Source organism: Cherax quadricarinatus, chromosome 75 (genome assembly GCF_038502225.1).
Source record: "Cherax quadricarinatus isolate ZL_2023a chromosome 75, ASM3850222v1, whole genome shotgun sequence".
Classification (NCBI taxonomy): Eukaryota; Metazoa; Arthropoda; class Malacostraca; order Decapoda; family Parastacidae; genus Cherax; species Cherax quadricarinatus.
The window spans coordinates 10,250,677-10,267,036 of NC_091366.1; the positions used below are offsets into that span (position 1 = coordinate 10,250,677).

The 16,360-nt window shown below is 40.5% G+C and overlaps 1 protein-coding gene across 6 annotated transcripts in view; it reads left to right on the top strand.

The window, feature by feature from the left end:
• The window catches only part of LOC128691825 (uncharacterized), a 1,033,854-nt gene that overhangs the window by 26,576 nt on the left and 990,918 nt on the right, over positions 1 to 16,360 (top strand). For 3 of the 6 annotated variants that reach the window (XM_070101043.1, XM_070101051.1, XM_070101045.1), the window contains exon 1: positions 10,682 to 11,931. The exons of the other annotated variants lie outside the window; for them this stretch is intronic. In XM_070101043.1, coding sequence (XP_069957144.1) covers positions 11,850 to 11,931 — 82 coding nt within the window. In that variant the 5' untranslated portion in view covers positions 10,682 to 11,849. Of the gene's footprint in view, positions 1 to 10,681; positions 11,932 to 16,360 lie in introns of those variants that run through there. 6 annotated transcript variants of the gene reach the window in all.

A 16,360-nucleotide genomic window follows, 5' to 3' on the forward strand; every position in this document is an offset into this window, starting at 1 on the left:
AGCCAGATAGTGATTTTTATTGTTGTTAAAGGAGCCAGATAGTGATTATTATTCTTAAAGGAGCCAGATAGTGATCGTTATTGTTAAAGGAGCCAGATAGTGATTGTTATTGTTAAAGGAGCCAGATAGTGATTGTTATTGTTGTTAAAGGAGCCAGATAGTGATTGTTATTGTTGTTAAAGGAGCCAGATAGTGATTATTATTGTTAAAGGAGCCAGATAGTGATTGTTATTGTTAAAGGAGCCAGATAGTGATTGTTATTGTTAAGGAGCCAGATAGGGATTATTTTTGTTGTTAAAGGAGCCAGATGGTGATTGTTATTAAGAGCTAGATAGTGATAGTGATTGTTATTGTTAAAGGAGCCAGATAGTGATTATTATTCTTAAAGGAGCCAGATAGTGATCGTTATTGTTAAAGGAGCCAGATAGTGATTGTTATTGTTAAAGGAGCCAGATAGTGATTGTTATTGTTGTTAAAGGAGCCAGATAGTGATTGTTATTGTTGTTAAAGGAGCCAGATAGTGATTGTTATTGTTGTTAAAGGAGCCAGATAGTGATTATTATTGTTAAAGGAGCCAGATAGTGATTGTTATTGTTGTTAAAGGAGCCAGATAGTGATTGTTATTGTTGTTAAAGGAGCCAGATAGTGATTGTTATTGTTGTTAAAGGAGCCAGATAGTGATTGTTATTGTTGTTAAAGGAGCCAGATAGGGATTATTATTGTTGTTAAAGGAGCCAGATAGTGATTGTTATTGTTGTTAAAGGAGCCAGATAGGGATTATTATTGTTGTTAAAGGAGCCAGATAGTGAGTGTTATTGTTAAGAGCTAGTGGTTGTTTATATTAATGTTAATCTTTGGAATCTCATTATGTATATACTGTTGTTATTGTTGTTAAATGACGCAAATAGTGCTCTATTATTATTATTATTATTATTATTATTATTATTATTATTATTATTAATAATATTATTGCTGTTGTTGAAGGAGCCTAATAATGTTTTAAACGTTGTTCAGGGATCTACCAGATATTAATTTCTTATTTTTTGCTGAAAGAGCCAACTAGTTATCGTTAATGTTGTTGTTGATAAATGATATCTAGTCTTGGTGACAGTTTAATAAAAAGATCACTCTACCTGGAATAACGACAAAAAAATAAGTTTGTGAGTGCGCCTGTGTCTTGTTTAAGGAAGATGAGTATTGTGTTGGTAGTTTCTCAAGTGTTCAGGAGTGTTTCTTGTTTGACTGGATATGGTAGCAAGTGTGGGTGAGTTGATGAATCTCAACCCTGGTAAGTGGCGGTTTAATAAGAGGACTTCTTCCACCAAGGGACCTCATCAATTCTCAGTAAAATGCCATAAAACTCGTATTGTTTTAATATGTTTGTCGGTATTTTCTACCAGTAATTTTCGCGCTGTGTCACTAATCACAGTAGTTTTCCAGTTTCCGTTAATTTAGTGAAGATTTGATTATCGTAGTTTAGGGCTGTCGCTTCTCTCAGAATCCACGAAGTTTTATTTGGTGCCATTCTCTGGTGTGCTCAGTAATATAAGTCTCTTATTTCCACGTATGGGAGTTCTCCGTTTTCTCTTCCTCTTTCCAGATCTGAGAGTCGTATGCTTTCCTGTACACATATTGGAAAATCCTTTTGCGTGACTTACCAATGACCGGTGTGAAGGATTCTACCCTCGCAGCCTTGCCTGACGCCCAGGCTACAAACTGCCGGGCCAACCAGGTTGCTGCTGCTAGCGTCTCGCAGGCCCACCTAACAATCAGAATCTGACTAAGCAGACGCTTGTATGAGGCAGTGCTCCACTTTCCTATGGAAACCTTTTACAATTATATATATATATATATATATATATATATATATATATATATATATATATATATATATATATATATATATATATATATATATATATATATATATGCGTGCGCGTGTATTATTATTACCCTGGGCGGGTTCTTTGTGAGCACAGGCAATTAACCTTTCTAATGACGTTCATTAATAATATTAATTATTAACCAGTTCATGTAAGGAAATCACGTGGTCTGGCGGGGTTCCTTGATGGGAGAGAGCTGTAAATGACGTGGGGAGAGTCGTAAATGACGTGGGGAGAGTCGTAAATGATGTGGACAAGGTAGGGTAACTTAAATTCACTAAACCAAGGTCAGTGTACACTTGATTGAAGTGAGTCTACAGTGTAAATTGAAGTGATATTTTACTGTAAATTAAACCAAGTTTATAATCTAGAATGCAAAATTCTTAGAACTAAACAAACTAACAATGAGGGATTGTGGGGGGGAGGGCAAGCATCTTGTGGGGGCCCCAGGGTAAGCATCTTACGTTCTGTAAAGGAGCCTTGGATTCTGTAGGAGGAACCTTGGGTTCTGTAGGAGCCTTGGATTCTGTAGGGGCCTTGCGTTCTGTAGGAGGAACCTTGCGTTCTGTAGGAGGAGCCTTGGGTTGTATAGGAGGAGCCTTGGGTTCTGTAGGAGCCTTGGGTTGTGTAGGAGGAGCCTTGTAGGTGTTGCATGTATGCTGTGTTGTGATGGAAGGTAGTGTTTGAGAGCAAACAGTGATGGAAGTCCAGTATCAGACTGCCCTCCTTCACCTACCTAACTTATAACATCTAACAAGGCCATCGGAAACCTATCACTGTTTGCTTTCTGCTGTTGCTGCCTTTGTTGATCTGCTTTCTCTGATGCTGCCTATGTTGCTCTCTGCTTTCTTTGATGCTGCTTTTATTGCTCTCTTCTTTCTCTACTGCTTCCTCTATTGCTCTCTGCGTTCTCTAATTGGAAAAATGTAATTATTAAGTCTCATGTTAAAAGGTTGTCTTTTATCCTCGTTATCATGACTGCCTCTCCTCTCCTCTCCTCTCCCTCTCTCTCTGTCTTTCTCATTATTGCCACTATTACCGTGGTAATTACTAGTAATTTGTATATAAATTGCTTGCTGGGGGTGTAATTTCTTGCTCTGGGAGAGAAAGTGGTAGAGATGTGACACGCATTGTGAGGGTGAGATACAACGTGGATAACACTTAAGTGATTTATGGCGCTTATTAAACCTGTAATAGGGAAGAATGTGTGTGTGTGGGGGTGGATGGGTGGGTGGTGTGTGCATGCACTCAGTTGTGTATTCAAGTGCTGAATCATAGTTCCTGGCCCCTCCTTAACACTTATTGATAGATTTCGCTGATTGCATTGATTTTTGCAGCAGTGAATTTACACTGCATAAGAGGTCGTTGAAGCCAAGATAGCAAGATCTGCCTAGATAGCAGGCCCTCATATACCCTTTTGCTCCCTTGTGTAATTTGTGTTTTTTTTCCGCTTTCACTTGCGTCCGTGCGCTTCCTCTTGCGTCATTTGTGATGATTGGCTGCAGTGGCATGACGTGGAAGATTTGGGTGGTTAACGAGGTGTCATGTTTTTCCTAGGTGATTAAGTTGTTTACTGATACTGGCGATCTGCCTCGTTTACCAGTGGTTGTAGTGAGTGATGTGACTAGAGAGAGAGGGATGTGGAGAGAGAGGGGGAGCTAATGTAGGTAACAGCTCTTACCTTGTAAATACAGTTAGGAACCCTAAACCTAACCTTGTAAAACCCCGTGTAAAAGAGAGAGAGAGAGAGAGGATGTTTTTATTGTAAGTACAATAAGTGAAGGTATTACGGGTCAACCTTGAGGGCACCAAAAAACTGAATGAAACAGAGCAAGAAAATGAACTCAACTGTGGCAGATGAGAAAATTTGATAAGAGCTCCCTGATCCAGGAGACTCGACCCCCTGCAACTATAAGTAGATAAGTAAACTACAGAGAGTACGTTGCCTCTGGCATGTGGGAAATAAATGAAGAGGATAACAATAGGGGAGAAATGGGCAAGAATTCCAAATGATTTTGAACAGTTGCATAGTCAAGAAGTAGAAAGTATTGTCAGTATAGCGATACTGGCACTCCAGCAATACTAAAAGACAATACTCCAGCAATACTAAAAGACAATACTCCAGCAATACTAAAAGACAATACTCCAGCAATACTAAAAGACAATACTCCAGCAATACTAAAAGACAATACTCCAGCAATACTAAAAGACAATACTCCAGCAATACTAAAAGACAATACTCCAGCAATACTAAAAGACAATACTCCAGCAATACTAAAAGACAATACTCCAGCAATACTAAAAGACAATACTCCAGCAATACTAAAAGACAATACTCCAGCAATACTAAAAGACAATACTCCAGCAATATTAGAAGACAATACTCCAGCAATATTAGAAGACAATACTCCAGCAATATTAGAAGACAATACTCCAGCAATATTAGAAGACAATACTCCAGCAATATTAGAAGACAATACTCCAGCAATATTAGAAGACAATACTCCAGCAATATTAGAAGACAATACTCCAGCAATATTAGAAGACAATACTCCAGCAATATTAGAAGACAATACTCCAGCAATATTAGAAGACAATACTCCAGCAATACTAAAAGACAATACTCCAGCAATACTAGAAGACAATACTCCAGCAATACTAGAAGACAATACTCCAGCAATACTAGAAGACAATACTCCAGCCATACTAGAAGACAATACTCCAGCCATACTAGAAGACAATACTCCAGCCATACTAGAAGACAATACTCCAGTAATACTAGAAGACAATACTCCAGTAATACTAGAAGACAAGACTCCAGCCATACTAGAAGACAATACTCCAGCAGTACTAGAAGACAGTACTCCAGCAGTACTAGAAGACAATACTCCAGCAATAATAGAAGACAATACTCTAGCAGTACTAGAAGACAATACTCTAGCAGTACTAGAAGACAATACTCCAGCAGTACTAGAAGGCAATAATAGAAGACAATACTCTAGCAGTACTAGAAGACAATACTCCAGCAGTACTAGAAGGCAATAATAGAAGACAATACTCTAGCATTACTAGAAGACAATACTCCAGCAGTACTAGAAGACAATACTCCAGCAGTACTAGAAGACAATACTCCAGCAGTACTAGAAGACAATACTCCAGCAATACTAGAAGACAATACTCCAGCAATACTAGAAGACAATACTCCAGCAATACTAGAAGACAATACTCCAGCAGTACTAGAAGACAATACTCCAGCAGTACTAGAAGACAATACTCCAGCAGTACTAGAAGACAATACTCCAGCAGTACTAGAAGACAATACTCCAGCAGTACTAGAAGACAATACTCCAGCAGTACTAGAAGACAATACTCCAGCAGTACTAGAAGACAATACTCCAGCAGTACTAGAAGACAAAACTCTAGCAGTACTAGAAGACAATACTCCAGCAGTACTAGAAGACAATACTCCAGCAGTACTAGAAGACAAAACTCTAGCAGTACTAGAACACTCCAGCAGTACTAGAAGGTTATGTATCCGAGTAACTTAGCAATGTATCCGAGTAACTTAGCAATGTATCCGAGTAACTTAGCTATGTATCCGAGTAACATAGCAATGTATCCGAGTAACATAGCAATGTATCCGAATAACTTAGCAATGTATCCGAGTAACTTAGCTATGTATCCGAGTAACATAGCAATGTATCCGAGTAACTTAGCAATGTATCCGAGTAACTTAGCTATGTATCCGAGTAACTTAGCAATGTATCCGAGTAACATAGCAATGTATCCGAGTAACATAGCAATGTATCCGAGTAACATAGCAATGTATCCGAGTAACATAGCAATGTATCCGAGTAACATAGCAATGTACCCGAGTAACAGCAATGTATCCGAGTAACAGCAATGTATCCGAGTAACAGCAATGTATCCGAGTAACTTAGCTATGTATCCGAGTAACATAGCAATGTATCCGAGTAACTTAGCTATGTATCCGAGTAACATAGCAATGTATCCTAGTAACTTAGCTATGTATCCGAGTAACTTAGCTATGTATCCGAGTAACATAGCAATGTATCCGAGTAACATAGCAATGTATCCGAGTAACTTAGCTATGTATCCGAGTAACTTAGCTATGTATCCGAGTAACTTAGCTATGTATCCGAGTAACATAGCAATGTATCCGAGTAACATAGCAATGTATCCGAGTAGCTTGGCTATGTATCCGAGTAACAGTAATGTATCCGAGTAACTTAGCTATGTATCCGAGTAGCATAGCAATGTATCCGAGTAGCATAGCAATGTATCCGAGTAACATAGCAATGTATCCGAGTAACATAGCAATGTATCCGAGTAACATAGCAATGTATCCGAGTAGCTTAGCTATGTATCCGAGTAACAGTAATGTATCCGAGTAACTTAGCTATGTATCCGAGTAACTTAGCTATGTATCCGAGTAACATAGCAATGTATCCGAGTAACATAGCAATGCATCCGAATAACAGCTGTGTATCCTAGTAATATATCTATGTACCTGAGTACGATAGGTATGTATCCTAGTAACAAAGCTGTGTCCGAGTGAGCATCATGGAACAATGGTTAAGTTAGGTTCGTCAGGAAACAGGACAAGGGTTTTCTGATGCGGGTCTTAGATGAAGACCCGCCGTTGGTGCTTGTGGTCATCTGACCGAGGCCTTCCGCTGGCTTACCCCTCCACCCCTTTAAAAATTATGGTCATAGTTATAACCATTTAGTTAGTACTAATGGCTAGGTAATTAATACCAAGTTACACTTTCCAGCCTTCCTAGCTGCCTTCCCGCCCTCCCTAGTTGCCTTCCCACCCTCCCTAATTGCCTTCCAACCCTCCCTAACTGCCTTCCAACCCTCCCTAACTGCCTTCCAACCCTCCCTAACTGCCTTCCCGCCCTCCCTGCCTTCCCCCCTTCCCTAGCTGTCTTCCCGCCCTCCCTGCCTTCCCCCCTTACCTAGCTGTCTTCCCTGCCTTCCCTTACCTAGCTGCCTTCCCGCCCTCTCTAATTGCCTTCCCACCCTCCCTAACTGCCTTCCCACCCTCCCTAACTGCCTTCCCACCCACCCTAACTGCCTTCTCGCCCTCCCTGCCTTCTCCCCTTCCCTAGCTGCCTTCCCGCCCTCCTTGGCTGCCTTCCCTCCCTCCCTAACTGCCTTCCCGCCCTTCGTAGCTGCCTTCACACCCTCCCTGGCTGTCTTCCCAACCTCTCTAGCTGCCTTCCTGCCCTCCCTTCCTAGCTGCCTTCCTGCCCTCCCTTCCTAGCTGCCTTCCTGCCCTCCCTAGCTGCCTTCCTGCCCTTCATAGATGCCTTCCCTCCTTACTCCCTCCCTAGTTGATTTGCACTGAGTCAGGTGTCATCAACTGCGTATCTTTCTCGCGATAAAGAAAATTCCGCAAATTTAGCGAATTGAAACTTAACTACAGTTATAATCTTGTTATCCTCTCTTTACGTCTAGCACTACACTAAAATAACTACAGTTAGTATCTAGTTATCCTCCCTCTACAACCAGCACTACACTAAAATAACTACAGTTAGTATCTAGTTATCCTCCCTCTACAACCAGCACTACACTAAAATAACTACAGTTAGTATCTAGTTATCCTCCCTCTACAACCAGCACTACACTAAAATAACTACAGTTAGTATCTAGTTATCCTCCCTCTACAACCAGCACTACACTAAAATAACTACAGTTAGTATCTAGTTATCCCTCCTCTACAACCAGCACTACACTAAAATAACTACAGTTAGTATCTAGTTATCCTCCCTCTACAACCAGCACTACACTAAAATAACTACAGTTAGTATCTAGTTATCCTCCCTCTACAACCAGCACTACACTAAAATAACTACAGTTAGTATCTAGTTATCCTCCCTCTACAACCAGCACTACACTAAAATAACTACAGTTAGTATCTAGTTATCCTCCCTCTACAACCAGCACTACACTAAAATAACTACAGTTAGTATCTAGTTATCCTCCCTCTACAACCAGCACTACACTAAAATAACTACAGTTAGTATCTAGTTATCCTCCCTCTACAACCAGCACTATACCAAAATAATAGTTAGTATCTAGTTATCCTCCCTCTACAACCAGCACTATACCAAAATAACTACAGTTAGTATCTAGTTATCCTCCCTGAACGACCTGCACTAAACTAACTACAGTTAGCATCTAGTTATCCTCCCACCCTCTACCACCTGCACTAAACTAAGATAACTACAGTTAGCATCTAGTTATCCTCCCACCCTCTACCACCTGCACTAAACTAAGATAACTACAGTTAGCATCTAGTTATCCTCCCACCCTCTACCACCTTCACTAAACTAAGATAACTACAGTTAGCATCTAGTTATCCTCCCACCCTCTACCACCTGCACTAAACTAAGATAACTACAGTTAGCAGCTAGTTATCCTCCCACCCTCAACCACCTGCACTAAACTAAGATAACTACAGTTAGCAGCTAGTTATCCTCCCACCCTCAACCACCTGCACTAAACTAAGATAACTACAGTTAGCAGCTAGTTATCCTCCCACCCTCAACCACCTGCACTATACCCGCTAGGATGCTGCTAGTTTCTTGTTAATGATCTTTTCATTTCAGGAAATGAAACCGTCTGAAACCCACTGCAGAGTCTGGTCTTGGCTCTGAATTGGGTTTCAGAAATGGGTTACAGAATTACAGGTTTGAGTTATTCGTTAGAACGGAAGGAAGGGCTTATTACAGATTTGTTTTTTGTAACGCACAGTAGACGCTATGTAACTCACTCCACGAGCCTTGGATAACGATTTAGCGGTTTTGTAATTGGGGCTTTACCGGAGGTTCTTAACCGGGGGTATCCATACCCCTTAGGGTATAGGAACCAATAATGGGGGTATGGGACTCGAATTATGGGGGTATGGGACTCGATCTCTAAACAATTTAAAAAAGTTGTTAGATTAGACTATTAGCTGTTATGTTGCTAGGTATCCATATGTAATGTAAAACCAAGATACTGGTATCTTTTGAAGTCATACTGGTACTTGATAGGACTGGTGAAGGGGTCTGGGGATACTGGTACTTGATAGGACTGGTGAAGGGGTCTGGGGATACTGGTACTTGATAGGACTGGTGAAGGGGTCTGGGGATACTGGTACTTGATAGGACTGGTGAAGGGGTCTGGGGATACTGGTACTTGATAGGACTGGTGAAGGGGTCTGGGGATACTGGTACTTGATAGGACTGGTGAAGGGGTCTGGGGATACTGGTACTTGATAGGACTGGTGAAGGGGTCTGGGGATACTGGTACTTGATAGGACTGGTGAAGGGGTCTGGGGATACTGGTACTTGATAGGACTGGTGAAGGGGTCTGGCGATATGTTGGACAATCCACTGGGGGTCTGATATCGTAAAAAGTTTAAGAACCCCTGATCTTAAGTGTGTAATTGGAACCATAGTGTTCTGTAACTGGTATTGTAAGATTTAAAATTAGAACTTTACTCTTTTTCAGTAGGTGTGTACTATTTCTGTAACTTAAGTTCAACTGATTTGACATTTGGACTGTTGTAATTATAATCTTTTTCAATTACGACTCTGATTTAGCAATTAGGGATTAGTAATTCTGTAATAGGGACTCAGGATTTCGTAATTAAATCTGTACTATGTAATTGAAACTGTGGCATTATGTATGTGTGTGTATGCTCACCTATATGTAGTTGCTGAAGTCGATTCACAGCTCCTGGTTCCGTGTTACACACACATATTTATGTATATATATATATATATATATATATATATATATATATATATATATATATATATATATATATATATATAGGGAGATACCACCTCTAGAACTGTCGTAGGGACCCTCATCCTCAGAGAAAAGAATAAAATTGTTTCAAGGAAAACTTAAGGTTCTCCCTGAAGCTGTTTGAGAATTTTCTCCTACCACCCCCTATATTTCAAGTATGTTTTATTTAAAGACAAAATACATTGGCCAAACATTCACAAAAATACAACAGAAAGTAAAACAACATAGGTGACATATATATATATATATATATATATATATATATATATATATATATATATATATATATATATATATATATATATATATATATATCGTGCTGAATGGGTAAAGCTTGCGATTTTTGCTTAAATAGCAACGCCCTTCTTGCCAAATAGGCAAACGAAAATTTGTGTATGCAGTAATTTCGCAAAACCCATTCTGAACCTAATAAAAACATAATTCATTGTGTTAGTTTACAATAATTTAATAATAAACAATCTAAAATATATTTAGTTGGATTAGGCTAAATTAAATTGCGCTTGTTATAATAAGGTCAGGTAAGTTTTTTAAGGTTGTTTTGGTACAAAATTATTAATTTTTACTTTAACATAAATGAAAAAAAAAACAGTTTTAAATGTTAAAGAGAAAATTTTAGAAAGAACTTAATTTTAAATGAGTTCTTGCTATCTGACCAATTTTACTTATTCGGCACTACATATTATATATATATATATATATATATATATATATATATATATATATATATATATATATATATATATATATATATATATATATAATTGTCATCAGGTGGGGCGGTTTTAATACAGGTGAGAATCCTCCCTCTTAACAGCTATCTGCGAGTTGTATAAAAAACACGTAGCCACGAGTGATTCACTTGTGTATCAGAGATAAGGAAAGAGATAGTGGGCAGTAGTTAACACGGTATTATCTGGCTACTTTGTCGCATCTCCCAGTGCTCCCAGGCTCTGACAGTGTTTATTAGTGCTCCGGTCGATGTTTGTCGCGTTGCTGTACGCTTCGCTGAGTTCCGTGTGCACCGTTGCTCTGTCGTTTCGCGTAGCTGTGTTTTTGTCAGGGTTCCGTGTGCTCCGTAGGTCTCCCGTATTGTGTCTTAGGAAGTTCCGTGTGCTCCATAGCTCAACCGTGTCGCGTTGCTGTCTCTCACAAAATTCTGTGTTTGTAGCTCAATCGGGCGTACTGGGGCTCAGCCTTCTAGTATATCCCTCTACATAATAATATTCCATCTTCCCAGACTTCCGTTGTTGTGGCGCGTCCTCTGATACCTTAGCTGTGCGTCGCCGTGGGCACCTTTGAAGTGGCATTCTGCTCCGGACAGCTTCAAAACGGAAGCGTCTGGTTGTGAAGGAGCCATTGTGCGTGACAGCACAATTTGGCGATGACGAGTGGAGGGGAAACAAGCTATTACCCCGTGGTTTGTTCCTCGCCTGCTTCAATACTCAATACTGCAACACGACAACCCTTCTAACCCCTTTCCCGGGTGCTTCAGCCCAAGATTCACCTGTGGGACGAGAAACAAGATTCCACAATACAAACTGAATCATATTTCTTTTCCCAGCTGTTAGAGTGCAACAGGTGCCTGTCTTCTGGGACTGGCAACTAATGAGACGATACCACAACATAGACTTGAACACTGACATGTTTTTCTGTTGGACGAAACATTAAATTACATTAGATTTTGCCGCCGAAGCGGCTGGTTTATTGTGCACCCAATATCCATCCTGTGGACGGTAGCGCAAGAGCTTATGGATATACTAAAGACCTAGGAACTAGAGTCACTACAGAGAAAGTTTAACGACTTGTTGAATGAGTGACTGACCACCACTAATCAAGGCTGAGGGACTGATCATCTCAAAAATTACTTCTGCTGTTTCCAGTATCATCATATACGCCTACTGTGCAGGAAACACTTTGGCAGTTAAGATACCCAAGTGTTGCACGTTATGTTTTAGTCACCAATTTGCCGGTATTGTATACCATCAGTAAGATTCGAGACGTATATAAAGAGCGTCGCTTCCCTAGCTGAGTAGAAACTTTCTCCTCTTAAGTGAAGACAGTATTTTATGGCCCTGACATGGTGGGAGGGAAGAGATCTGTCTCTTGCTGGGTCCTGTGATGGAACGGAGGAGATTGAACCTTCCCTGCTTGTTTAAGGTGAAACTTGTCGTCATTGGTGATGGATACCACCTAGCTTCAGGTGAGTGCTGGCCACTCTGTTCTAGCATAAGGTGAGTATTGACCACTGTTCACCTGGCATAAGGTGAGTGTTAACCACTGTTCTCCTAGCATAAGGGGAGTGTTGACCACTCTGTTCACTTGGCATAAGGTGAGTGATGACCATTCTGTTCACTTGGCATAAGGGACATACTGAACACTTCTTAGCATTATGTAATGACTACTGTGTGAATACTGACTATTGTGTGCTCACCTAGCATAAGGTGAGCACTGACTATTGTGTTCACCTAGCATAAGGTGAGCACTGACTATTGTGCTCACCTAGCATAAGGTGAGCACTGACTATTGTGCTCACCTAGCATAAGGTGAGCACTGACTATTGTGCTCACCTAGCATAAGGTGAGCACTGACTGCTGTGTTCACCTAGCATAAGGTGAGCACAGACTATTGTGTTCACCTAGCATAAGGTGAGCGCTGACTGCTGTGTTCGCCTAGCATAAGGTGAGCACCGACTATTGTGTTCACCTAGCATAAGGTGAACACCGACTATTGTGTTCGCCTAGCATAAGGTGAGTACTGACTATTGTGTTCGCCTAACATAAGGTGAGCACTGACTATTGTGTTCACCTAGCATAAGGTGAGCACTGACTATTGTGTTCACCTAGCATAAGGTGAGCGCTGACTGCTGTGTTCGCCTAGCATAAGGTGAGCACCGACTATTGTGTTCACCTAGCATAAGGTGAGCACCGACTATTGTGTTCGCCTAGCATAAGGCGAGTACTGACTATTGTGTTCGCCTAGCATAAGGTGAGCACTGACTATTGTGTTCACCTAGCATAAGGTGAACACCGACTATTGTGTTCACCTAGCATAAGGTGAGCGCTGACTACTGTGTTCACCTAGCATAAGGTGGTTACAGGGTTCGAGTCATAGCTCCTGGCCACGCCTCTTCACTGGTCGCTACTAACATAAGGTGAGCACTCTCACATTCTCATATCCCCCAGACCAGAAGTTAGACTCTCAGCCTTACAAGAACCTGTTTCGTCGTGCGTAAACTAAATTCCAGTAGAATTGCTCAGTAGTTGTATTATAACTAGCAGGAGATAATTCTTAATTAATGCTAGCATTAATATTTCCCAGGTCTCGGAGAGCTGAGATATTTTAAAATATTTTCGATACGAAATTAGAAAATTTATATAGATCACGAATTCTTACAGAGTTAATGATATGATGCAGTGTTACATGGTCATACATAGGTTCAGTTTCCATTTGAAGTTAGGATACATTAAGTTAGAAATACGTGGAACACCAGCCTTCGGAATTCTATCCCATGAAACACTAGTCTCTGGAACTCCAGCCCCTGGAATACCAGACCCTGAAACACTAGCCCCTGGAACACCAGCCCCTGGAATACCAGCCCTTGGAACACCAGCCCTTGGAACACCAGCCCTTGGAACACCAGCCCTTGAAATACCAGCCCTTGGAATACCAGTCCCTGAAACACCAGCCCCTGAAACACCAGCCCCTGAAACACCAGCCCCTGAAACACCAGCCCCTGTAACACCAGCCCCTGTAACACCAGCCCCTGGAACACCAGCCCCTGGAATACCAGCCCCTGGAATACCAGCCCCTGAAACACCAGCCCCTGAAACACCAACCCCTGAAACACCAGGCCCTTGTACGCATCTGGAACACCAGCTCATTGAGAGAAACTCATCAGAGTGCAGCTTTACAAGAGTGCAACCAGAGAAGGTTAAACCGACGCTAGGAGTGACGCTCGACGGGTCATTACCCAGCTAAGCCACCCAGCCGTAAAAGTTGAGTTTCAGATGGTATTAACATGTAGATCTAGCCTCTAGAGGTTCTTGGTGTTGGTGGCACTGGTGGGTGGAGGCGTCTCTTACACGGCAGACAGAAAGAGAAAGATGGGACTGTCACAGCGAGGAATTATACAAAGGTTGATCATCTCTCGACAATTTTGCTGTCAAAATCCAAGTGGTAGATCTACTGCTGACAGATACCCAACAGGACTTCCTGCATGAACTGTAAGGTAAGGTGTCAGGAGGCAATACAACGTTTGTGGCTGTGGGAGAGGCAATCTTTCTTGACAAGTTGATGAATAAGTGCAACACGGGTATCTTTATAGCTGAAACGTTTCGTCCGCACAACAGGTTTCTTCAGTCGAATACAAGTTAATATGACGGCCAGTATAAAAGTGTTATATTAGCCGGTATTCAGCTGAAGAAATGTGTTGTGCAGGCGAAACGTTTCAGCAATAAAGTTACATATAACGTTGCATATGTCTTATTCATAAGTTATGGGTATTGTGTAACATCAATATTGTTGTTAGATGATTGTGTTGTAGCATTGTCTTTGAAATATCCATAAAAATATGCCTTGGACTATTGAAAAGAAATAGCAAGAAAACTAGAAAAAATGTACAGAGGCAGTAAAACGGAAAAGTTGTTTAAGACAGCTAGTTGAAGCATTACAGCCTGTATAGTGTTCCTCTTTGTTTAACTCTTACTAAAATTGTTTAAGACAGCTAGTTGAAGCATTACAGCCTATATAGTGTTCCTCTTTGTTTAACTCTTACTAAAATTGTTTAAGACAGCTAGTTGAAGCATTGCAGCCTGTATAGTGTTCCTCTTTGTTTAACTCTTGCTAAAATTGTTTAAGACAGCTAGTAGAAGCATTACAGCTTATATAGTGTTCCTCTTTGTTTAACTCTTGCTAAAATTGTTTAAGACAGCTAGTAGAAGCATTACAGCCTATATAGTGTTCCTCTTTGTTTAACTCTTGCTAAAATTGTTTAAGACAGCTAGTAGAAGCATTACAGCCTATATAGTGTTCCTCTTTGTTTAACTCTTGCTAAAATTGTTTAAGACAGCTAGTTGAAGCATTGCAGTCTATATAGTGTTCCTCTTTGTTTAACTCTTACTAAAATTGTTTAAGACAGCTAGTTGAAGCATTGCAGCCTATATAGTGTTCCTCTTTGTTTAACTCTTACTAAAATTGTTTAAGACAGCTAGTAGAAGCATTACAGCCTATATAGTGTTCCTCTTTGTTTAACTCTTGCTAAAATTGTTTAAGACAGCTAGTAGAAGCATTACAGCCTATATAGTGTTCCTCTTTGTTTAACTCTTGCTAAAATTGTTTAAGACAGCTAGTAGAAGCATTACAGCCTGTATAGTGTTCCTCTTTGTTTAACTCTTACTAAAATTGTTTAAGACAGCTAGTTGAAGCATTGCAGCCTATGTAGTGTTCCTCCTTGTTTAACTAACTGTTGGTGTGGTTGTTTAAGACAGCGAGTTAAAACACTACAACCTACATCGTGTCTCTCCTTGTTTAATTCTTGGTGAGAAGAAAAGCTTTTACTCTGGTAAGGAAATGATGTAATTTACTCAGTGCTCAGTTCTGCTTTATCCGCATTGTCAAGTTTTGTGTGTTTTGGCGAACATTACATTTTAGATGTGAAAAAAACAAAGGATTGAGCTTGAAGAAATTAAGATTTTGCTGGTGGGAACGACTAAGACATCTTGACGGGATATTTCTTGTGGAATAAATTGATTTTTTTTTTTTTCAAAATATTTTGTGAAGATGTAGTACTTTCAATCCTTCCAAAATTCATTTTACCTGTTTTATACTTTTATTAACAAGTACAGGCAGAATTTTTTAACGTCCTTGATGTATTTTCGTGTGTCCTTGAAATTTTATTGTATTGCTGGGGGGGACCTCGTATTGACCGTTCAGGGGAGGGCCGTGATACGGTGAAGGGTTTTTGATCCGAGGAATTGCAGCTACCCCCCTTATATGAAACCTTATTATATGGTATTCGTGAAGCAGTGTATGCCTTAACACGACTGATAAACCACAATATTTGAACGTTACCTGACTTTTCGCCCTCCTCGTTGCCACAATTATCCTGCATAAATGTACGTTTATATAAATTTATGTAACCTAACTTGATGTAACTTAATTTATAATAAAGAAAACGAATTCTGAGGACAGAAACTGAAAGCTGTGGGAAATTAACTGTGACCTGGAGAATATACAGAGAAACTTTCAATGCACGGTCACAATGCCTGGTCACAGACCGGGCCGCGGGGGCGTTGACCCCCGAAACTCTCTCCAGGTAAACTCCAGGTCTCCAGGCACGTATACGTACCATAAAGAACCTCAATTACTGGGAACGGTTGAAATCCTTGACCTGTACTCCATGGAACGCAGGCGAGAAAGATACATGATAATATACACTTGGAAAATTTGAAGAGGGACTAGTCACAGATTTGCACACGGAAATTAATCGCTTCGAAAGCAGACTTGGCAAGCGATCTAACTCCCCCCTCCCCCCACGAGTACACTAAGAGACGGCACAATAAGGGTCAGGGTACCAAGACTGTTCAGCTGCGTCCCAGCATATATAGAAAGATTACCAAGAGATCCTTGTC